Source organism: Heliconius melpomene, chromosome 1 (assembly GCF_056956725.1).
Source record: "Heliconius melpomene rosina isolate 202511_hmr_F chromosome 1, ASM5695672v1, whole genome shotgun sequence".
NCBI lineage: Eukaryota > Metazoa > Arthropoda > Insecta > Lepidoptera > Nymphalidae > Heliconius > Heliconius melpomene.
In genome coordinates, this window is record NC_140389.1 from 11,516,436 (window position 1) to 11,541,743 (window position 25,308).

A 25,308-nucleotide genomic window follows, 5' to 3' on the forward strand; every position below is an offset into this window, starting at 1 on the left:
TGATAATATATTACCATCCAGTTCTGTATCTACTCAAAAAAAAGCAACAGGACCCAATTGTTTATTTGATTGAAATGTGTGTTACAAACTTCTTGAAAGATTTTTCTAATAGGTAATTTTCTTTCATGTGTGTGCATTACCAGACAATAAAAAAAACATGAATATCAATAGTTGTATAACTGAGTAAATTTACTATTTATCTAATTATGAGTGAGTAGTAAGTAATGTAAAAGTAAATAAATAATGTAATTAAAGAATTGAAAACTCAAAATCTTCATTTCATTATAAATTTATATGTTGATGCAATTGAAATATTAGCCTTATGCATATTTCAAATCTTAAAATAGTGCATTGTAGATTTATTTATCCAACTGATCTCTCTATAAATAATCTAAAAGATTTTGAAGGCACTCAATGCTCTGCACAATACTTATAATGTGCATGTTGAATATATGGTTTTCTAGTTTATCAAAACATTTATCGAACTGTAAATCTTAAATAATGATGTTTCTATTTACAATAAATATTTTCAGATTCAGATGTTAGGTTTTTCAAAACCCCTAGGTTGATAAATTGCTTAATAAGCTCTTTTGTTTTTAACATATAATTTACGATTTAATGTGTTACATTAACATTGGTATAACATAATGAATGTGCAAGTAAAATAAATATACTTTTTCTTAATAAATAACTTAATGTGAATACCACATATATTAAGTGTGCAAGAAATGTATTAACCTAGTTCTTAGGAGTTGCAAAGATCATTTAATGTTAAGTGGTGATTAATTCATATTATTTTCCCCTTAAATAACGAGGTATCTCTTAAACATTTAATTAAAAGTGGACAATTCGCTCCATGACGTCATTACATTGACAGTCAATAAAACACAGTAAACAAAACCCAAGCTAGATCATGTTAAACAATTATTATGTTCGATCAGCTGATATTAGCTTGTTTGAATTGTGATGATTTTTAAAGAATAGCATTTTAAGAACAAAGATATCGGTTTATGAGGGCTAACCGTGATCCGTAGTTGACAGCAAAACTAAATAACATGGCGGCATCTTCCTGCAGCCGGTCTAAAAGGGCTTCAAAATATAGTAAACATTAAACACTTACAGAAACTTTTGTCGATACGGATTTAATTCCTTATAAAAATCACTTTCACACAGTTCCAACGAAAATAAATAAGTCCGTATCAGACACCAATGTTAAAATGACGTAACATTCTCAACCTTCACGGTCGCACAGTACAAACGGCAGGTAGGTACAAGTTATTTCGCACCAAACACCATGACCACTTTTTAACAACCTTCACACTAAAACACTTCATATACAAACACCACTTTTGACAATAACAGTTCACTGAAAGTTTGACAAAATAAACTAACGCGTTTTATTATTCTGCCAAAGAACAAACGTGACACGCAGTCAAGCAACCTCGTTCATAATTTTTTTAATTTTTCACAATCCGCGGCGTGTTATCTTCACTTTGATTAAACGAATACTCGTACTAAAATATTCTCGTAAAAAATAATTCATATTCATAGAAATTTGTATATTAATTTATCTATGCATTATATGAGAGATAATATATATAATTATTAAATAATGTATTAAAATTTTCCATTTTTGTAATAAAATTAACAGTTAAATTGAAGGTGTCTATGATTTATATCTATGAATTAATATCAGAAAATAAAAATACGAGTAATCACTTTTCAATTAAAATTAACCAAGGCCAGCGTGATGGTAGGGTTTACTCCAATTTTTTGCATACGAAAAAAAAGAGCCAAAAGCGACGAATGTTTAATATGTACAGTACATATTAACATTCGTCGTCGTTGACCTCAAATTTCATTCTCAAACACTTTCAAATTCTATTAAGAAGGTTTTTTCAAAATAAACCATTCAATCATTATATACTTTTTGGTACTAAGTGACAAATTCACTTAAAACAATATAATAGCTCAGTTTAAGCATTTTGAAATTTAATTTTTACTTAGTAGTCAATATTTTTAACATCATGTCTCTTCCTTGGCATCTTCCTATTGAAGCAATTCCTAGTTTAAAAGAGAAGGAGCGCCCACTTGAATCTTCTCAATTAAAGCACTATTGTAACTTAAATGTTCACCAAAATCCTTGTGAAGAGCTTCAAACGGGCCTAATGTGTGAAATTGGTATGAACAATCAAGATCCAACAATAATACAGAAGCTTATTGCGTCTGGTATGACGATAGCTCTTTTAAATTTACGGGACTTGGACCCTGACGCATGTGCACAGTTGATTCAAAATATAAGACAAGCCGTTTTTAATTACAGTGCAGAGCTGGAATACGTTTACCCTTTGGCTTTACTGGTTGACGTTAGAGGTCCTGACATTGTAACTGGTGAACTTAAAGGTGGTTCACGTACGATGGTTGAACTTTTACATAATGAAAATATTAGACTAACTACAGATGCAAGTTGGCGTGAATGTGGAACAAGCAGTTGTATTTTTATTGGATACGATAACTTAACAAATGTACAAAGTGGAGACTTTATTTATATAGATAGTTTAAAACCTGGAAGAATTAAACTATCTGTATCTGAGGTTGGAGATGATTCTATTGAATGTAAAATTATAAGCGGCGGTATAATTGGTGCAAAAATGCCAGTTAGAATATCAAAAGTACCCCATGAGGTTGAGAGTTCTGATAAAAAAAGACAAGATAACTTAGAGTCAATTTCATGTGACTCATCACAACAACCTTTTGAATATATGGAAGACCAAATAGCATGGGCAGTGGCTGCTGATATTGATGGAGTTTTAGTACCGAATGCACAAAATTTTCAAGATATTCGTCAGGTACGATATATCCTTGCTGAAAAGGGCAAGCACATACTCGTGTTTGCATGTATAGACTCCGTATTAGGATTGGACAATATTGATCAATTATTGATTGAAGCAGATGGAATTTATATTGATAGATGTGTATTGAGCACTGACTTACCGGTAGAGAAAATATTTATAGCAGAAAAAGTTATTTTGGCGAAATGTAATAATTATGGAAAACCTTGTATATGTAAAGCTGTGATAAATGAACAGATTCCTACACTTTGCGTAACAGATATAGCAAATCTTGTTTTAGATGGTGCAGATGTACTGTCTTTGGAGATTCATTATGATTCCCCTTTAAAGAAATTTTCACCTTCGTTTGACACAGTACGTATGGCTGAGCACTGTATAGCAGCAGCAGCTGTAATTTGTAGACAGGCTGAACGCATTATATGGCAACCAAAAACTTATGGGAATTTAGAACTTATGCAAAATAAACTGGACGAACCTTCGAAAGCGGTATGTGTAAGCGCAGTTGAACTATCAATGCGATCTAGTGCTGTTGCTATTATTTGCTTAACTAATTCTGGACGCACAGCAAAAATACTTTCACATGCTAAGCCAAAATGCCCTATCATTGCAGTAACGAGATCTTGTTATACTGCTCGACAATTACGTTTTTGGAGAGGTGTCCGGGCAATGCATTATTTTGAAGCACCGAAAAGTATTTGGATGCAAGAAGTAGAATCTCGAATAAACTCTGCTTTAGACTATTGTAAAGCAAAAAGAGTGATACGCGCGGGCGATCCGTATGTTGTAGTTAGTAGTCAACGCAAAGGTGTGGGCTATTGCGATTCTGTTAGACTTTTATACGCAAGCGCTCGTGATACAATATTTGTTGAGTAAGACCTTTGCCTTATATTAGTAAAAATAATTATCATGGCTCGTGTTTATATTTTGGAATAAAAATAAATATTTTGAAATAATAATTTGTTTTTAATACTTATTAAAATATATCCGTAAATCACGCAAACCGTTTCTTACATTAAAATAGTTAAAATGTTTTAATATATATTTTTTTAAAGACCGTAGTCTTTAAGACGGTGTACGTAAATAGTTTACAATTATAGTTAAAAGTAAATGAAATATGCACTAGACATAAGATACGATGCAAAAAAAAGGGATTAGAGTAAATGATAAAATAATTACATATACTACGAAGTAACTGAATATTATTATTAATATTTCAATGATAGGATAACTACGTACTATAATGTAACATTTTTGTTATTTTTATCATATTTATATCACAGTCAATGTTGGTCTATGAACTTTTATTTTGTAACGACAATTTCAACGCAACTGCTGTCATATGTCAGTTTGTATTTGAAATTTTATTTACGTTTAACATCCTATCAGAAATAACAATTCAGATTCACATCATATTTGATATCTAATAAATATAAATGTTAATTGATAATTCATATTGTCGATTTGCGTAAATAAACTTTTAATTAGTTTTCTTTTTACTGTATAAGCTTCAATGTTACTTCAATGAAAAAATTGTAGTTTTACTGATACAAGTAAATAAATAAACTTTAAAAATATATAAAATTTAATTTTTTATTCAAAATATATAAGTTAATAATAATTAATGCAAAGGTACGGTACGCACATTAGGTACGCACTTTATAAAAGTACCAGTTGAATACCTAATGCAAATATTGAACTCACAAAATGACTGAGGAATCAGTAAAAGAAGTATGTTCAGGATTAACATCTATACGAGCAAACGAAAGAAAGAAAAATGCTGAAACATTAAAAGATTTCCTCAGTAGAAATGCAATACCATCATTACTTACAAAAAATACTTTAAAGAAGTCTGGATATACATGGAATCATGTGTTTGATGATATAAATGACTATATAATGAAGGTTACTTGTCATAATTGTATTTTTATTGTACAATATATTTATATTTTGTAACAAATGTGTAATGTAAATGTTTCTCCATTTATTTAAGGAAACTGAAAAATATGAAACTTCTAAAACTTTCAAAAGTATTACTGCACCACTTTGCACAAATCTTTTGCATTTATGTGTGGCATGTGCTAACAAAGGTAATTAATCTTTAGGCATGTTTTATTTGATATTTGTATATATATATTTTGTTTCATGATGTATCCTGCATGTAACGGCAGGCAAAGAGTACCCAGTGCTGAGACAGCATCCCACTTCCCAGCAAATTCTGGAGGTATTGCGTATTGAGTGGTGGAACTCAATGCTGCGCTTTGACTCAACACCAGAGTGAAGAAATGAAAATATTTAATATTTAATTTCCTTGGTTGTAAATCATACCCACAACATGTTGCATTTAGCCTCCCACACTTTAAGCCCCCGCGCCTCTGCTTTCCTAAAAAAATAAAAATTTACAATTAAAATTTTCCTCTGGTATATATTAAGGTTCATATTTTATACAATTATGTTAAGAAGTTATCATAATTACAAAAACTTGTAAAGTACCTTTACCAATCTTTATTAATCACCTATATTTGGTATGGTAGACAAAAGGTAGCTAAAATAAATAATGTTATTTTCTATTTATTTCAAGATCTGTTTATTATCTAAGATATGTTTATTCCTGTAAAAGAATCTGATTGTGAACTTTGTCTGAGTAATATCTATTAAGACTTTGGAGTGATTTAGTTTCACTATTCAACATAGTATGCTTCTAATTCACCCAGAAAGTGAAATGGAGTGTCCAGGCATTAGATTCACTCTGCATCCTGCTTTATCTACATGTTTAAAATGTAAAAGTGCTAATATTGGGTATTAAATATGAAGTAATCCTCTAGATCCTATAGATTTTCAGTCCTGGTTGTCAAATTAATATACAATGTAATGTTATAGAATTTACTCACTTTACATTTTTTTCAGGTCATGCATATATTAAATGTGAAAAAATAACAGATGCTTGTTTAAATACACTAAATGATATTCGTTTAATAAAGGCTATTGGAGATGCATATTTAAATTTACTATACAAATATATTTTGCCATATGAAAATTACTTGGGGTACATAACACCATCTACATGGGAGAGTAAGATGTTTATTTTTTCAGCACCACTGTGTATCCAAGCATATAGCAAGTTAGATATGCTATTAAATCAATTTTCGAAACATTGGATGTTGAGTGGTAGAACCCAAAGCCATGCTTTGTCTTGTTACTAGAGCAAATAATTGAAAATACGAAAATAATTCTTTCTCCCAAATGGGAAATAAACCTAGAGCCCTTGAATTAACAGTCAAATATGTGCTGTTTTGTAATGACGGCCTTATACATAAATACATCATATGTTTTGTTCTATAATAGGGCCAACACTTAAAACATACTATGTAATGCAATTCAACAACATGGCAATAAATATTAAATATACTAATATTAGGTTAAATAAGACTATACTCAAATAAGACATTCCATATTGCATACGATAAAATTGATATAAATGATGATAAAGTTTTTGATAGTTTTTTGAAATAGTTAGATTCATAGTTTGACTGCTAAAATATATGTGTATTCATCTAATTTATAATATTTGGGATATTATTTAAAGGTTTACTGGACATATCAATAACTACATGTGTTACTGAATATTCATCATTAGATGAATTAGTCAAAATAAGGCTCCTTTGGTTTATTATAAGAAATGCTTGTAGTTACTGCCAATTTGCAATCTCACTACGAGATGCCTTACCAAGAATCAAAAAATATTTTATGAAAGTGCACATGGATAAGAAAGTACAAGAATTTATTATAGAGATTACAATACTATTAATTAATTCAGTAAGTATCTTTTATAGTTTATATAATAGAATATAGAAATAATAATTTAATACATAATTTTTCTTTTATATAAAGCTACATGTTGAAAGTCGTTTAACAATATGCAAGTTCTGCGAGTCACTGCTGCCAATTATATTTAAATTTTATGAAGGGAGCATGGGTAATAAAAAAAAGGTATATATTATACTACATATCCTTATATAATATGTACATTAAATTTTATGGAAAATTTATACATCAATGGATTGTCGACATTCAATTTTAGATTCTACTATTTAAACTGTTCAAAATGACAATTACAATACATCATCCAATAGAAAACAATAAAAATGTTGATGGGACTTTAGCAAGCAGTTTAGAAACATGGAATCGGCACCTTCACACTATATTAGAAATTGTTTGCATGGAAATCAACACCATACAAAGACAACCAATGCAAAAAGAGAATATAATAGAATGTATTGAATTCAATTATGTTGCTGCATCGGCTTTCTATAGGGTAATATATTAGATACAATTAATTTGGTTATTTTATAGGCAGCGGAACCTAGTGTCATGCAAGACATTTTATTCCCCAATTTTCGAGATATTGCGTGAGCAGAACTCAACATCGTGATTTGTCTTGTTATCAGAGTTAGAAAATGAAAATAACTGATTCCCCTGAGTGGGAATTGAATCCACAACCGTTGCGTTTAAAGTCAGACGCTCATGACGTTCGAAGTTCAAATGCGGTGGTGCTGCACCACAACGACTTTATTTGATTTTTAATTTTTTGATTATGTATATATCTGTCCTTTTTAGAGTTTCAACATGGTAGCAAATGAAAGTGAAGAAGTAGGTACTTCAGCTAAGAAAGTAAAAATATCATTTAGCAAAAATAAATGTTTCTCTGATTTACTGGATGAACTACGCGCTAATTGTGATCCATGGTAAGTTCTTGCCAAGTTATTTCTAAACCATAAAATATAATCATTGTTCTTATATTTTCGCCAACTCTATATGTAGGATTTCCAGCCGACAGAATCCCAAATATTCGTAAATTTTAGTTATATTTATTAATTGGTAGGAAAATAATATAAATCATATTACTGTGCCCTAGATACCAAAATATATAAAAAAGTGGACTCTAGTAAATAAAATAACAATTTAAGGACTTTAATGTTACAATTTATTGCAGGATTGCTATTGTATTTATGTATGTGAAACATTACTACTTTTCAATTTCATATGAAGAGTATAAATTGATTTTGAATATCATAGAAACAATTATTACTGTTAACGATAAAAACATAAATTGGGATTGCATGAAGGATCTAACCTGCCTTGTAATCGAAAAATTAACAGCTCTTCCAGAATACACAGATCCTTGTAACATTTTTATTTCGTTTTGGAATGTGTGTGTAAGGTAAGAACTTAGCTATGTAAAATATAAAAAAATAAATGATAAAACACAAATAAAATAAAAAAAAAACATCCTTGAGCGTTATCTCATTTTTTATTTCAGAAACGCAACTGTAGCTAATTGTGCCCACAGCACTATACATACCATTATGCAAATCATTTTAAATGTAATTCCATTAAAATATCACATTGTGGAGCCTCTGTTAACGTCATACATTGAAAAAGCTCTGCCCGTAAATGATCACACTTTAAAGACATTAAATCTTCTATATAACAAATTTTACAAAAAATTATGCCACTTGAATATGAGACAAAAATGTTTTGCTTGGTTGACGCAGAGTAATATGTTTATATTAGATGGCAAAGTAGTCGCTGAATTTCTAATGAGGCTGTTATGTAACGAAAATTTTTCATCAAAAATTTCTATCAAAAACACTCCAGAGAATAATAATGTATACAGTGCAATATTTTTGTCCATGGACACAAGCATCTTGTATAGTGAATTTGAATATGAAATACAAGATCTTGCAGCTCCTAAAGAAGACATGATTGAACTATTTGAGATGAATAATGAAATGAATGTCGAAATTTTGACTTATTTAGAGCAAAATTTATCTAACAGTATCATGGATTTGATGAAAAATGATATTAAAATCATTGATTACATAAAATATGTTTCTGTAATTTTAGCATTATTCGATTCACTTCTAAGTTATAATTTAAAAACAAGCAATGAAATTAAAGCTGTGTCTTTATATACAGAGTGCTTTAGTGCAATGAGGAAAGTATACAAGTGTATCAATGACATCTTAAAATCCGATACACAAATACGTGAAAAAATAGCTATTTTGAAGGCGGTGCAAAAAATTCTATTAAACGAGTATCATCATTTTCTGAATACGGCAATAAGGCAAGATGTGGACACAGAGTTAATTCATTGTATTTATGAAATCATTATACAAGATATTACACCCGAGGTTGGAGATTGTTATGAAGATGATATAGAATTTCATACAATCGGTCTGAAACAGAATTGCATTTTTTTACTTTCAGCTTATTGTAGAAAACGTAGTAATTATACTGATGAGCTTGTGAAACGAATTTTAGATATAGCTTTGTATAATTTTACTTTGAAGGCTGAAGTAGAATGTGCCCTTAAATGTATTAACTTATTGAATTATGGAAAGATGGAACCATCAACATTAGGTAAAATCAATTAATTTAATCTGTTATTAGGTTTTCATTGTAAAATGTGCTAATATTAAACTGTATATATTCTGTTTTAGAATCAGTATTTACATTGATGCAGGGTATGTGCAGAGAACTGTTCAGGAATCCAACAGTAACTCGTGGTCTACTTAAAATATTGTTGCAACTTATGGACACGATTTGGTTGCAAAATGATGAAGTAATGCGACAAAACTGTCTCATAATGATAAACAGTTACTTACGGAGATGCTCAAAAATGCCACCGGATGTTGCCGCCCTAGTATATGAATGTTTAGCGAAAGTGATCAGACTGAACGTAGAGAGGGATGACGACTTAGTTAGAGAATATCGATTTAAGGAGATTTTAATGAACACCATTATGGATAGCAATCACTGCATACGATTATATTGCTGCTACTTATTAACCGTTATGGGTGACGAAATGAGAGAAGAGGATATGAAATATTTGTCAGATCGTCTTTCTAATATATTCATGGTCAATGTAAGTGTCACCAAATTTATTGGTGTCGGTAAAATATTTTTTTTAAAAATGATTATTATCTTTGGGTTGCGGGTAATCTTAATGGGCGTATAAGAATTTTGACGTAGCTTGATGGGAATGTATGGTTTAGTAGGCAGTACATTTGGACAGTTTTCAATAGGCGCGAGTTTAAAAAATTTACATGTCAAAATGATTGACGCGTGAAATTATTTAATAATAATAGGACGCGGGAGTTCAGATTGATTCTTTATCACAATAGCTATATAGTTTTAAAATTTTGTCGAGCTTCGTATTTGAGCTAATTTTAAAATATCATTTCGGCGGAAAGTAGGGAATGGAAGTGTCGTAACACTAGGTGCCCCCTGTCCTACCCTCCTATGTCTGGAAGACAGCGTGAACCTATATTAAAAAAAAAATCATTTATCATGTACGTATGTATGCTGCCAGATTGTTTTGGCTATTCAAAACTTTTAAGGAAATGTATGATAAGTTGAGATGTCTTAATGTAATATTAAGAACCCTTAGACTAATATATTATTTTAAATCAGCTAAATTAAAGGTTATTTTTAAGATTTATATATAAATAGGAATTATATTTATTTACATTTTCTATTCTTTATGACTTTGAATTGTTTTATCTTTATAATATTTGGCTTCATCTTTATGACTATAATATTTTTTCCTTGTAGATTCCTAATGAAAAAGAAACTGTTCTAAGAGATGAATCAATAAACAGAGCCCTTACAGTTTTACATTGTTTTTATGTATTGGGAATAACGAAAACGTTTTATATTCATGACGTCGTGTTCAAAGTGATATTATTTGAAAATGAAAAATCAATGGACAAATGTATAGTAAAAAAAGTATTGAACATACTGACGCAAGCTGTTACATCTTCTACAATTAATATTTACATGAATAATAACATGTTAAGGATATTATACTATTGGTTTGAAAAAGGGAAAACGATTGAAAATATTCCTTTTTATTTATTTGGATTTACACATCTGGATAATTTTGTTGAGACACATATGAAATGGCTTGTTTCTACTGATATTGTATGGAGGAGTAACGGTGTTGTGACCGATAGTGCTGTTCTGAAGTATTTGAAAACACAAACTAAGAAATCAAGTGAGGAAATTTTAGAGGTTCGTCTTAGTAGTAAGGACTTGTAATATAGCTGTATTAAACATATCATTAATGAGCCGTACTTGAATAAATAACCATGACAATTTATTTTTCAGAATTGTTTTTGTAATTTAATATCTTTGTGTCTTCCATACGTGGCGGCGGATAAATATAAATTAGAAAGTGTATATTTAACAGAAAATGCAAAAAAAGTATTTCAATCAACAAGAGATATATTAAATCATGATAAGTGGAGTCATTTAATTGTGGAAAATCTAGGAGAAATATTATATTTGACTGCTACACAGGTGGAAGATATTGAAGGAGCTTCAGCACTATTTAATTTGTGTCTTCAATGTAAACCAATCTCATACACATACTCTAAGCGCACTTTTAGTGCTATTCTGAGATATTTTAGCGTAGGTGTTATACTTTCTCTGTATCTATTTAGATACTGTAGCTGATAATATAATTATCTTTAATTATAAAAAAATATATACTTTCAGGAGCTCATCGATGAAAACATAATGCCATACCTCTGCAAGAACCAACCAATATTACTACTAAGCATTCTGTTTAAGTTATGGGACAGAGTATTAAATGAAAAAATTTTGGACTTTAAAGTATCCAATCTGTATGCGTATTTGTCTTTTGTGGAAAATATCCCATTAGGAAATTTGTCTGATGCACTATTCTGTAACTATTTAATTACAAGCTTCACGTCTGCAATAAAAAATTCTAACATTAAAAAAGAAATTGACATCTTCATTAAAAGTTTACAAATAATTATTTTAAAAATTATAAACCATTCTCCAAACTGTTTGGAGAATGTACAAAAATCAAGGATTTCCAAAATTGTTTCTGTTTTGAACACAAAAACGGAAGAAGGTCATGGTGTCCAATGTAACACTCTGTTGAAACATCTAAAAGATATAAATAATATAGATGATAGCTTCGATGTCGTTGATTGTATTAATTTGATGGCAAATGGTAAAACAGAAAGCAAAGTTACAAAATCTGATTTTCTAAATAGGCTTGAAGTGTTTTCTTTAAACTTAACCAATGCAAGGTGTGTATTATTAAGGTATTAAGTTTTATTTATTCCTTATTAACTCAAATTTATAATTTATAACGTTTCTAAATTTCAGCTACAATACTGTCACTAGTATGTGCCAACTCCTGAAAGAGAATAAACCATTCGTAAAAGAACTTTACGCAGATATAAATAGTAAAGGATTTTCGGAGGATTGCAGAAAAAGTTTGATACACAAAATTGTTTTCAGTTTAACCAATATTCTAAAAAGGAATACTGAGGAAAAGGTAATATATAAGAATTGAATGAAATATGTTGTATTCCGCATATAGCAGGGTATGCAGAGAGTAGGCAGGATAGGCAGAGAGAGAGAAGACACTCCGTTTCTCGCATTCCATACGAATTCGAGATACTGCGTGTTTAGTGGTAATATTTAACATAGCGCTTTGTCTACTTAAGCTGTGAAATGAAAATATCTACAAGCATGGCGTTTGACGCTGTCCCACTGCGCCGTTGCCTTTATCGTTATAAGTATGTCTACTTACTGATTTTATTATTTTTTATTTTAGATCATTATAGAAGCTTGCAATTGTTTGGCGGAAATTTGTACCTATGATATGAAAACTCTGGTGACTGTTCCACCCGCAGATACTAAGAGAATTATCGATTTGAATCCAAAACAATATTTCTCTAATATGGTCTTAGAATCTCTTCTTGAATATATATTCGATGAGGATCCAGCCGTAAGTAAGAAAGTAACCAAGGCACTAAACGCCCTTCTAAAATATCAGGATGGACAAGCAGCATTGGGTATTTTTTCTTTAAATATTTCTGTTTTATTTACAATGTTTAATTTACACCTTTACCGCCTTTGCAAGGCAGTTAATAAGCATCTGATTTAAAAAGTTGTAATAGTATATTTATGAGTTGGATTTAATAAATAAAAATAAAGAAGATATTTTAAGACATATAAGGATCTAAAACATTTTAGAAAAAAGTAGAACGTCTGGTATAAAATTTTGACGTAGCGGGACTCAAACCTGCGCCTCTTGGAAATCAATAAATCCAAGCGCTCTAACCACCTCTAGTCATGCGTTCTAAACATGTTTCAAGAGTACGTTCAAATTATTATACATGTTCTAAAATAAATAAATGATGTTATTATTTCAGAAATGGTGGAAGTCGACAAACGAATATTGAAATCACTATCATCAACGGACTGCAACACACAAACTGAGTACAAAATTGACAATGCCACATTTGATAAGTACAATGATGTTGATTTTTGGGTGCCCATTAATAATGAAAGTCACCATGAATGGATAACACGTATAGCGTCTTCTCTTTTGGACATACTTGCTTCAAGTAACAACTACGTGTATTGTCTTCGTGCGGTTTGCAATGTAAAGGTATGGCAAGAGTAGCTTCACATTTTTTCCCTCATAATATTGTAAACAGTGTCCTTTGTCTACAGAGGACTCTCCCTAGTGTTAAGAAATTCCGTTCCCTACATTTTACATTATTTTCAAGATATTGCGTGTTATAAATGTCGAAGTCACTCGGACTTCGACATTTTACCATAATTACCACCATAATTAGGTCAGTAATCTCTCACAGAGACCAAGAGGCGATAAACAAATTCAGACGAAACTATAACAGAATATGGAAAACAAGGTAACGCAGCCATCGGAATAGAACAACCATAACAAATTAAATCTTCAATTCTTCTGTTGTGTAAAGGAGTATATTTAACAAGCATATTTTTATCAGCTTCACGCTATATCCCGCACACAGCAGGGTAGGCAGAGCGAACCTAGTGTTAAGACATTCCGTTACCCACTTTCCGCCGAATTCTGGATGCATTGCGTGTTGAGGGCCGGAACTTAACGCCGCGCTTTTCCCCGACACCATAGCGAAGAAATGAAAATATAAATTTAAATAAATATTTTCATTTCCTCGAGTGCGGATCGAACCCACAAACAGTCGCGCTTACAATCACACTTTGTGCTCCTGTGCTACGACTGACTGACTCAAAATCACAAAAACAAATTTTAGGCGACATTCTGCCGTAAAATCATGCCAGTATTAATGGGACTGGTACTTACTTGCTCTACTGACATACACGTAAATGTGTTCACGGAGCAAATTAAACAAGTATTCACGTACATATGTGAGAAAACTCTAAACGATGACTTCGAACACAGAGGTGTTGGAAACAGTTCTAATAAATCACAAAAATTGAGTGCGAATGACAAAATGATCGTGGAGTATATGTTGGACATCGTTAATTTTGTTCGAATACAAGCTGGTCACTATATAACACGGTAAGATTGAGTTAATTGTTGAAATTTTTATTTACCTTATTAGAAATATTTTAGTTGTCACGTTTTATACGCCTAATTTATATAACGATATTGGTTTTTCCAGCTTTACGCTTTTTTTTTCACATATATAAGAGTAGTCAAAAGGAACCTACATTTAGGACACACCGTCCGCCTAATAAACCACAATAAATACAATATTATTTAATTTAAATAATTATTTAATAATTTAATTTAATTATTTATTCAATCGAATTTATGTGGCACTGGCACTTACATATGTGCAATAAAAATACATTTAAGTTTAATACTCAATTTTCGCTCGATCTTGGCAGAAATGCTGGACGCCAGAAACGATGTTGCTTGGCTGTGACGTCAGTAAGCAAATGCGCTGATATTGATAATATCAGCTTATAGGTTATTATTAATCTTAATAATAATCTATGAATAAAATTTACAGTCATATCATCTGCAGCTGCATCGCATATTTAACAATACATTATGAACACAAATTTTATATTTTCTTATCGCTTATTCCCTAAGCTATCTTAGTTGTACATTTGTAGATATTTTCTTCTATAGAGTATAATATCTTACCCAGGTCGCGTAAGCGCTCCAGTCCGTGGCTGTACCTGCTGCTGCAGTACGAGCGGGTGGCGCGCGCGGCGGCCGCGGCCGACCAGCACTGGCCCGCTCTGTACTACGGCGAGTTGCACGCCGACCACCATGGACCGGAACGTGTGAGAGATGTATTCAGAAAAGTATGTTAGTTTTATTTTGGTTTATTTATTGTTTAGTTTTTTAGCGTCACTTTGTATCCTGTTGTGCTTTGTTTTGGGTATCAGAGCGAGGAAATGAAAATAATTAGTTTTCTTGAGCTGAAACTCTAATCCACAAATGTTGCGTTTCGGACGGCGGATGTACAGGAATTACTATATATTTAGCATTAAGTAGGTACACAAATATTCAATCCCTACAGAAAAAAGTATTACTTTATTTTCAATGATATAAATCAATTGTATTGTTTGTAGAGCTTTGTTGCGATCGGAGAGATGGATGCTGTAGATGGATGCGGGATAGCGCATCTCACTAGCGAAGAAGAGAAGCGCAAACATCTTATGAGTACGGGGCAGTACGCAGACGCGCTACTCCTCCACGATATAGCGTTGTCCCGCTCGCACGTATCTCCTTCTCCCTCCTCAAGTCTCCACAGAGTAGCGCCGCCTCCCTCCGGCTGGGCGGGCCCCGCGGACGCGTTGTGCGGCGCAGTTGCATGTCTACACCGCTCCGGCATGCATCACCTCGCGCTCCGCTATATCCAATCCTATCCCGAGAATGACGAACTTGATGATATTAAATATGACTGTCTGTCTTACTTGGGTAATTCGTGTTTATTATTTTATTCATAAATATTTTTATAATAGTAAACAAAAATTTACAGTTGGTTGCTAGTTTCCTCGAGTTTAAAGGTTTATTTACGGAGGCTATTAATCTCACACCTCTTATCATTTTAGGAGACTGGAGCGAATTTGTTGATACTTCAGAATTAGAAGCAAGATCAAAATTAGGCATAAATCAAAATTCTATTATAAAAGCTATGCGATACGTCTGCCTCAAAGACTGTATAAATATTAAACCATCAGTTGAAGCCAGCGTCAAATTTGAAAAGCCTTTGAATAGTGCAAAACTGACGACAGCGTTGTTCTGCCAGAAACTTAACATGGAGAATTGTCAGAGCGTATATAAAGTTTTAGGATACTTACATCTGTTCCGTGACATTGAATATTATTTCTCTGTAAGATGCAACAAAAAAACAGTATCTAATCTTATTGATGAATGGAACATTGGTAATCTACCGACTTATAACGATTTTAAACATCTCGAGCCATTAATATCACAGAGGAGTCTGATACTTGAACAAATTGCCCAAACGGATTCAATATATTTATCCAAAATCAACAATTTACAACTTCAGTATGCTGGTAAATATTAATTATTATTGAAAACAATAAGGTGTTCTACCAAAACATTGATAATAATTATTATATACAAACTTTCTTAATTTCAGAATTAAGTTTAAAGAACAACAGAATACAGATGGCTCAAAGATTAGTAACAGCCGTTAAGAAAGAGGAATCTTCCCAGAAAGTCGTTTTGTTAGAGAGTCAAATATCGTGGGCCAAAGGCCATAAAGATATTGCTTTATCATTGCTTAGTAGTGTTGTTTATCAGTATTGTGAAGATCCAAAACTAACAGCCAAATCATTAAGGTAAAGCTTATATCAGTTATGTATTATAAAATAGTTCTAAATTGTATGTTATTTTTTTATTAGACTCATTAAATGTCCTTATTTAATGTGCAGTAAAAAAAAATACGTCTCATACACTAACAGCAATATGACATGATGCTTACTGAATTCAGATTTCGACGATTTTCAGGTGCGATAAAGTGTGGTGAATCGTTCAGAATTTGGAGAACTAAATGTCTAAACCCTAGATTTTCTCTGGTTACTGTGCTTTGTAGGAAAAGCGAGAAGCTTGAAAAAAAATTAACTAGATCAGTACTTAAGGTTACAGTAGGTGTAATTAAATAACAACAAGTAATATTAGGTGTTCTCTTAAAAAAAACCGGACAAGCGAGAGTCGGGCTCGTCCACCGATGGTTCCGTATAAAATTGAAGGTCGAGCTTTTTCTCAAATTCCAGCTTAGCTTAAGCCAGATCCTTTTCATCTAATACCGCACTGGAACTAATGTCTTTAGTGTGTGTACTTAAAAAAATGCATTTGTTTTAAGGCAATACGGTTTATGGATGGCGGAATCAAAACGAGAGAACTCTACTGAAATACACTCGTACTTAAAGAAGAGTCTTGAAGCTTTAAATGGACACGACGATATGGACACGCGCCGAAAAGTATACTATGATATAGCGAAATTTGCAGATGAAGAGTACAAACAGGTATATTATTAACAAGGCCCAAAGGCGGCTTCGCCTGCTTAAAGTTATTGTTGTATTATAACCAAATTATACAGAATATTTACATAACTTGTATGTGTTTTCTATGTGTTACTATAAAACAGTTGTTTTTGCGTGAAAGTGGAATGAAACTCCAACCTCACAAAACTTACTTGCTTTCAAATTTCAATTGAAGCAATCCATCTTGGCTAACTTAATTTCTATAGTTTTATATTTATCTTATTTTTATAGGAAATGTATTTTTAAAGTAAGCGGGATTTGAATCCGCTATTCCTTCTAAGTCCATGTATATAAATCTTCCAGGTGGTGGCTTATATGGAATCGTCCATATTTGAAAATAAAGTAAAATGTGTTGAGAGCATGAAAGGTACTGCTGAATCTTTAAAAACTTCACAGCAAACTGTCACCAGGTATTTAATGTTCACGATTAACGTAATGGCGGGCATCTAGTGTTAAGACACTCTGTTTCTTATTTTTCGCGCAATATTCAAGACATTACTTGTGGCGGAATTTATGCTGTGCTTTGTCTTGTTACCAGCGAGCGAGGAAATGAAAATAAATCATTACCTCAAATGGGAGTCGAACTTATAAGTGTCGCGTTTACTGTCAGTCGCTGCTGTGCTTCTGCGCAACGGCGGTCTCAATATAATAAAATATTTATAATTTTACAGAGATGAAGACAAAGCCTTCCTAAGAGTGCGATATAGAGTCAATACTGCATTTGGACAATTGGATGAGGCAGAAATTGCAAGCACTAGAGCTGAAAAAGAAAGCTTTTTAAAATTAGCTATGAGGTAATTGTCTGTTAGAAATTCCTACAGATATTTTCATTATTTCTTTAAAGAATATTATGTGGTCTATAATTTAGTAAAATAGGAACTACTATAGCTGAATAATTCAACATAAATAGTGTATAAGTAAGATTTATTTAAGTTTTAAAATATTTTTTAGATATTATCTTCTATCACTGAAAGAGAATGATGAAAACGACTTATCAGTGTTCCGAGTGATTTCTCTATGGTTGGACAACATTGGTTTCGATTTTGAAGACGAAGAGTTTGATTTTGGCCAGCTTCTCAATGAAATACCTTCATGGAAGTTTATAGCAGTATTACCACAACTGGCCCCTAGACTTTCCAATGATAGCAGCGTATTTTCTGAGCACTTAAGGAAAATTATCAGTATGTTTTTATCTTAATTTACATTAAATTATAACAATTCATACATTTCCTAATTTTTTAGTTTGCCACTTTCAATTGTTCCAGTATTATTGTTGGTAAACAAGGCTTATGAGGTGGACGTTACTAGCAGTGTTACACTAATGTGATTATATGTAATAGTTTTTGTTCTGTCAAATGTTATAAATAATTAAAAAATAATTTAAATTCAAGCTTTAAAGTTTGAGTGAGTTTTGGCTGTTTCGGACTCGATTCCTCCTCGGGGGAATGAAATATTTAATATTTTCATTTCCTTGCTCTAGTTACGAGGCAAAGTGCAGCAATGAGTTCTGCCACTCCACACGCAATGTCTCAGGAATTCGGGGGGAAGGAAAAGGAGAACAGAATTGTCTCAATGGAAACAGAATATCTCAGTTCCTAGATTCTATAGAGCTAAAGCTAAATAAAAAATTAATTAGTTTATACCTACTTACATACATTTCTACCCACTTACATACATTCTAGAGCTAAATTAAAAAAAAAAATAAGCTTATACCTATTTACATGCATTTTTCAGCGCGATGTGCAACGGAGCACCCTCACCACACCCTACCTATACTATTCAGCCTTAAGAACTCGGAAAAGGGTGAAGGAAGAATATCGTCGACGCCGGAGCCCCGCGTGTCCGCCGCCGCCGCGCTGCTATCACATCTCAAGAACCTCGCGCCCGTGTTGAAGCAAATGGAATTGATATGTGATGGTAATTTTTTTATATAGCGCACCATTGAGTTCCGCATCTCAACACGCAATTTCTATAAAATTATGCGGTGCGTGGAAAACCGGATGCAGTGTAAAGCTAAAAAAAGAAATATAATAGAATACTAAATAATATATTAATGTCAATTTTAACTAGCTGTGTACAAAATTTTAAAAAGGATTGTATAAGTATAGCTTAGATTATTGTAATTATATTTTCGAACAGATGAAACGCTCAAAAAACGCTTTCAGATATTATACGAACTAAAATTTTAATACACTTTAATTTTCCACAAAACGAAATTGCTTTTCAGCTACAATTAGTTTCGCATACTGTGTGCCGGAATCTAAAGACTTGAAGCCACAAGCGGTGCCAAAGAACGAGGCCATTTCGAAATTGCGTAACTTGGATTCGATCCCCATACCCACCGACACTGTGCCTTTACGTAAAGACTGTGACTATTCTAATTTAAATAGTAAGTTCGTTTGTAATTTTTCATTTTGCTTTTTTGTTGAGTAGAGAGAATAATAAGAAAAAAAATAACTAATAATCAATTTAAATTACGGAACAGTTGTTTAGCAATAATAGGAAAAAATATTTATATATTTTAAAAATTGAACTGGATTAAATAATTTATACCTCATTCATTGTGGTTCTTAACTTAACAATAATTAAGGCTGAATATAAAAGTCTTCATATTGATGTTTCAAACAATATTTCAGCGCTGATATCTTTCGAGAAGTACTTCGAGCTAGTGGGAGGGATTAATTACCCAAAAAAAATATCGTGCTTGAGTTCTGATGGTAAAAAAAGAATTCTATTAATAAAGGTATATTTATTTGATCTTATTGGTATATATATAATAAAAGTGTAAATAATTGTACAACGTTCTATTAAATAGATTGACGACGATGCATTTCGTAAGGTATCGAAATTCTTCTATTCTTTGGTTGTTTTCGCTTATTTTCAATAAAGCCTGAAACAGATCAACTGTCGACCTGACATGTGTACCTAAAAAAATAAGAACTCTCGGTTTTCATTTTTAATTGGTTAAATACTTTTTTTGTTATACTGTTTTAACACATCGAAAATCCATCCGGTATTACCCGCCACGTACCTTACATAATATACGTATAAAAGATGTGCGCACTATTATAATTGATTTTAATTCAACAATCTCTCTGTTTAACGCCAGTAAATGCAGTACCTTTAGTGTCATTATATAAAGTTTACATTGTATTTATATTATAACGATTATTTATATATTTTACTGTATTATTTTTGTATTAGGGTAAAGATGATATGCGACAAGATGCTGTGATGCAGCAAGTGTTCAATATAGTGAATACTTTACTCGAAAAGAATCCTGTCACTAACAGAAATAAACTCTTAATTCGGACGTATAAGGTACCATATTTATTTTGTATTTAATTTACTTTTTTTTACATTTATTTTTATTATAACTAATATAATAGCATTATTTTCCAAGATTTATTTAAATATGTATTTTAGACTATATTTTATTCAGAAATTTGTGCTTTCGTTCAGGGTAATTTTGATTTAATATTTGTTTTTACTTTTTTATATTGATACAAATTTAAAAGGTTAATGACTCGGCAGTTTATGTTGTTATATATTTGGGCTATCGTACAGAGATAGTTACCAGGCAATAATATTCTAGAACTGGAGTTAACATTAATTGGTTATATTTACTGACTGAAATTCTATGCTTAATTTTACACAATGTTGTTTTTATTATGTTTTAGTTGCTTCATTCATTTAGTAAACAGTGTCAGACGAGAGAGAGATTATTAACAATATCTAAAAAGATAGGCATTAATTACTCTTCTGACCGTTTTTTTAACCTAGTTTGAAAATAAATGACATTTTTTTGTTTTTTTCTCCGGTATCTGTTGTGTTCTCTGGTAATAGATTAAATTTCAAATAAGTACCCTTTTCAACCATATAAGTATTCTATAATATATAAACTAATGTAAATATACAAAAATAACATATTATTTATGTACAATTTGATTTATCGAAAGATCTCTGCCATATACGACATACTATATTGTTAATTAATGTCTACCTACCTACAAAATGATCTAAATATATATAAAATAATTCAATAATAATGTATGAGGTTGCATGTATGCACAGGTGGTGCCCATGTCCCGTCGCTCCGGCGTGCTGCAGTGGTGCGACGGCACCACGCCGCTCGGCGCGTATCTCGTCACCGCTCACACTAAATATAGACCTGACGTTAGTTTCTTTTTTAGATTCACGCCGTATCTTTGCATTTAGCAAGGTAGGCGCAATGGACCTAATGTTAGACATTCCGTTGCGCACTCTCTGGCTCATTTTCCAGACATTGCCTGTCGAGTGCCGGAAGTCAACGCCGTGCTTTGTCTTATTATTAGAACAGGGATAATGTTAATAATTCATTGCTCAGTGGGAATCGAACCTACACCTGTGGTGTATATTGTCATACGGTGTACTGCTCGTCCACGACGACAATATAATTATTTTAAAGAAAACGTCGCTAAAACTTAATTAAACACCTCTGTTTTTTCCCTCATAAAATATATCTTTTTACATACGAGTATACGAGTTCGTTGGGCGAGAGTGTATAATTAAATGTATTAAATAAAATTTTAGCCTGGTTGCAAAATAAACGCACTATCAATGTCATAGTGAATAGAGAATTAATATTAAATGTTCTCTTTTTAGGATATAACACCAACAGCTGCACGTAATAAGCTCAAAATTTGTCATGATAATAGGAAATCAAACAAATATAAGTTGGAAATTTTCAAAGAAATATTGAAAGTATTTAAGCCCGTGTTTCATTATTTCTTTTTCGAACACTACCTGGACCCAGTTACGTGGTACGAAAGGAGACTCGCGTATACTAGAAGGTAAGAAATTATTAAGAGCTTCTTAAATATTGTTTTGGAAATATTTTAAAATTTTAACTTCTAGTCGGTCTTCTAGTCGGACTAGGCTCTGGAACTCAAAGCTATATAGCCAATAGCCATGATCAAAGGTTTAGTGCCGTCAGAATGCTTGAACGGTTTGCGTACAAAATGTATCATTATTTACAGATACATAATTATACTTTTCAGTGTGGCTGCCTCTTCGATGGTTGGATACATTTTGGGCATCGGCGATAGACATGTTCAAAATATTTTAATTGATAAAACAACCGCTGAAGTGATACACATTGATTTTGGTAACTATGAAAATTTCATAAAAATACAGAAATTTAATAGATATTACAGATGCGCCCTAATATTAATGTACTCCGTTGCCCACTTTCCGCCATATTTTCAAGGCCATTTAATGGTAATGGAATATTTATGTATTAAATTAGTATTATTTATTTATTATTTATAATATATATTTTTGCTGATGTTATTTTTATACCATTGTGATTACCTACTTGTATGTGTTTGTAAGTTTTACATTTCATAAATTAAATCAGCTTCACGCTGTATCCCTCACGCAGCAGGGTAGGCAGAAGGAATCTAGTCTTCCGCCGAATCCTGGAAGCATTGCGTGTTGTGATGACCCTAGAGCGAAAAATGGAAATATAAATTTAAATAAAATTTTCATCTCCTCGAGTGGGGATAGAACCCACAACCGGTCAGTTTTACAGTCACACTTTGTACCCCTGCGCCAGGACTGGCCTCAACTACAACATTTAATAGACTACAATATATGTGTTGTAATTTTAGGTATAGCCTTTGATCAAGGAAAAACATTGCCTACTCCGGAGACCATACCATTCAGACTGACTCAGGATATTGTAGCAGGATTTGGGTCCAGTGGCGTCGAGGGTAGCTTTAGAAGGTGAATTGACCTGCAAAGGGTCTAGCAAGATGAGAATATGAAAACTGTTCTGTCATATAAAACATAGTTTTAACATATTTACGGTTGGGGTTTTAACCCCTATAATTCCCGTACTTTAAGGATTAGAGAAAAGTAATACAATCATGGTAAAAACGGTGTACATGAAACTATTGCAGTTTTCATATGCTTAGCCTACCTAGACCCTTTATTACTTTACATTAAAGTTATCTTCGTAGTGTGTTGTGTTAGTGTGTGATGAGAGCCTCATTAATTCTTTCCTTTGCCTAATCCTGTTATGTGGGAAAAAGCGTGAAACTGCTTTTTTAAAATATGTCTTATTTAACAGATGTTGCGAAAAAACGTTACAATTGTTACGAGATAACCAAGAGACGTTGCTGACTATATTAGAGGTACTGCTGTGTGATCCTCTATACTTGTGGACTGTATCTACTGGGACCAATGCCAATAATTCACGTGAGTGGTTTTACTCAACTCTTTCATTTTTTCTCTAAGCTTTGTAAGTTCAAATAAATGATGGGGAAGGTCATCGTGGCACAGTGGCACAGCATCTGTAAACGCCGCTGTAGGTTCGCTTCTTGTTCGTGGGAATGATTATATTTCATTAATTTAATTTCATTATTTTAATTTCTTGTTGTATTATACAAAGCGCGGCGTTGGGTGCCGTCATTCGGGTACTCGACCTGCTTACAGGGTTGGGTATAAAAATAGTACAAAAAGATAACTGTGTACAGGGGCTGGCGGAGGAGGGTGCGCGGAGGAGGGCGGGCTGGCGGCGCGCGCACTGCTGGCGGTGCGCAGCAAGCTGTGCGGCGCGGAGGGCGGCGCGGGCGGCGTGAGCGTGGCGGGCCACGTGGCGCAGCTACTGCGCGCCGCCGCCGACCCCGCCAACCTGGCGCGGCTCTACCCCGGCTGGCAGCCCTATATGTAGATACGTAGGGCATGTCTTATTATAATGAAGAAGCAGAACGCGGACATCTGCCCAGAACGCTTACTTTAGATGCCGTAGGAAAGCAATACGATATGATTTTCTAAAACCAAAGAGACCCTCTTCAGTTTCAAAGAAAATCGGTTTGTTGTTGACTTTATACCGAAGTTGAAACTTACTAACTAACCTAACACTATTAAGTTTTGTTTGCTATTAATATCGTTATTAGTTGATTCCTTTTATCGCTTTTATCGATGTAACATTTTTTATTGTTTTGTAAAATATTTGATATAATCTTATGAGTAATTTAGTTACAAAGGTTGCTTAAGATTATCATATTATATATTATAGAACACACCAACATTATTATGTTACTTTACTACTAAAATGTAAATAAATTCTATTTACTACACCTGTTTTCTTTTATATTATCATAACATATTAGCGCGTGTTATATACGCTTCTGCAAGTAGCTACTACGTTTACCTTACGAACATTGCGACTCTTAACATATATTTTTTAATTTTATTAAAGAAGCTGGGCAGTGTAGGTAATCTCTCAAAATAACAATCTTATTCATTTACGTTTTAAGGAAGGCCTTTAATTATGTTGGATGTAATTTTTATTTTGCTCTTCTTAGTTGGCAATCCTTTTCGTTGTTTTATGTCATTGTTTTAGATTCCGTAAACCATATACGAAATATAAGTTGTTCAGATAAGGAGAGGAGGACGATATAAAAACCTAACGATGCGTACCTGACTTCCCCCTATTTAAAGCGAAAAGCAATTCAAACAAAGTGACAACCTTGCATGTAGTTATTTGTGCACTTGTTCTTTATATATTTATTGTTATATAAAGTGACAGCCCTGCATATAACAAACTTTTTTTTTTTAAATATTCGTAAACGTCTGTTCCTTTTAAAAAAACTCGTAAATTTCCAACACCCAGGAATATAACAAATAATAATGTCTCCCGAAAAGTTGTCGTGTTCGACCTGAACTGTTAAGAAAGTATTTTTTTACTTACTTCATAATTGTAAAGAACCTCTAATTTTAATCAAAGATTATAAAAGGCTGTGTTAGTAGCTTGTTATAAAAAAATATATAAATTCTAACTTTCTGTTTTAATATATTTTTATATTTCCTAAAATATTGATTTAATGTAACTCATTTAAATTTAATAATATTTTTTTATAATTACGTGTCTTCATATGAAAAATAAAGTAATAAACAAAATAATGTATTTTTGAATTTAACGAGTGTTTCATTTATATTTCCAAATGCCCTCAGGGCACTATTTATGACTATTTGTAAAAAATATATGAAATACTTAAATTGGTAAAAATACCTAATACGTTTAATT

General features: G+C 32.3%; 3 protein-coding genes across 4 annotated transcripts in view; 2 read left to right on the forward strand and 1 right to left on the reverse strand.

The window, feature by feature from the left end:
* The window catches only part of LOC146541418 (uncharacterized), a 37,849-nt gene extending 36,346 nt beyond the window's left edge, over nucleotides 1-1,503 (reverse strand). For both annotated transcript variants that reach the window (XM_085185506.1, XM_085185487.1), the window contains exon 1: nucleotides 1,121-1,503. The gene's annotated coding sequence lies outside the window, so the exon portion shown is untranslated. The remainder of the gene's footprint in view (nucleotides 1-1,120) is intronic.
* Nucleotides 1,504-2,027: 524 nt separating this feature from the next.
* On the forward strand, nucleotides 2,028-3,760 carry LOC146541419 (pyruvate kinase-like). Its single transcript, XM_085190505.1, has one exon. The coding sequence runs from the start codon at nucleotides 2,028-2,030 to the stop codon at nucleotides 3,723-3,725; it is 1,698 nt and encodes a 565-aa protein (XP_085046631.1). The 3' UTR covers nucleotides 3,726-3,760.
* Nucleotides 3,761-4,322: 562 nt separating this feature from the next.
* Nucleotides 4,323-25,201, forward strand: tefu (Serine/threonine-protein kinase tefu). Its single transcript, XM_085185525.1, has 35 exons — nucleotides 4,323-4,754; nucleotides 4,843-4,939; nucleotides 5,757-5,921; nucleotides 6,436-6,665; nucleotides 6,741-6,839; nucleotides 6,931-7,164; nucleotides 7,467-7,594; nucleotides 7,843-8,070; nucleotides 8,170-9,272; nucleotides 9,353-9,777; nucleotides 10,467-10,925; nucleotides 11,022-11,324; nucleotides 11,412-11,974; nucleotides 12,054-12,225; nucleotides 12,508-12,748; nucleotides 13,109-13,347; nucleotides 13,994-14,262; nucleotides 14,861-15,020; nucleotides 15,291-15,639; nucleotides 15,774-16,241; nucleotides 16,328-16,529; nucleotides 17,054-17,216; nucleotides 17,538-17,644; nucleotides 17,906-18,028; nucleotides 18,186-18,415; nucleotides 18,969-19,151; nucleotides 19,462-19,623; nucleotides 19,871-19,977; nucleotides 20,439-20,555; nucleotides 21,309-21,410; nucleotides 21,879-22,066; nucleotides 22,274-22,380; nucleotides 22,886-23,000; nucleotides 23,347-23,474; nucleotides 23,753-25,201. The coding sequence occupies exons 1-35, from the start codon at nucleotides 4,557-4,559 to the stop codon at nucleotides 23,947-23,949; spliced, it is 8,361 nt and encodes a 2,786-aa protein (XP_085041651.1). The 5' UTR covers nucleotides 4,323-4,556; the 3' UTR covers nucleotides 23,950-25,201.
* Nucleotides 25,202-25,308: the final 107 nt, after the last annotated feature.

Coding starts and splice junctions, on each gene's coding strand:
- LOC146541419 (XM_085190505.1), top strand. CDS start 2,028: ATGTCTCTTCCTTGGCATCTTCCTATTGAAGCAATTCCTAGTTTAAAA.
- tefu (XM_085185525.1), top strand. CDS start 4,557: ATGACTGAGGAATCAGTAAAAGAAGTATGTTCAGGATTAACATCTATA. Junction 9,273..9,352: donor GATGGAACCATCAACATTAG/GTAAAATCAATT, acceptor ATTCTGTTTTAG/AATCAGTATTTACATTGATG. Junction 10,926..11,021: donor CAAGTGAGGAAATTTTAGAG/GTTCGTCTTAGT, acceptor TTTATTTTTCAG/AATTGTTTTTGTAATTTAAT.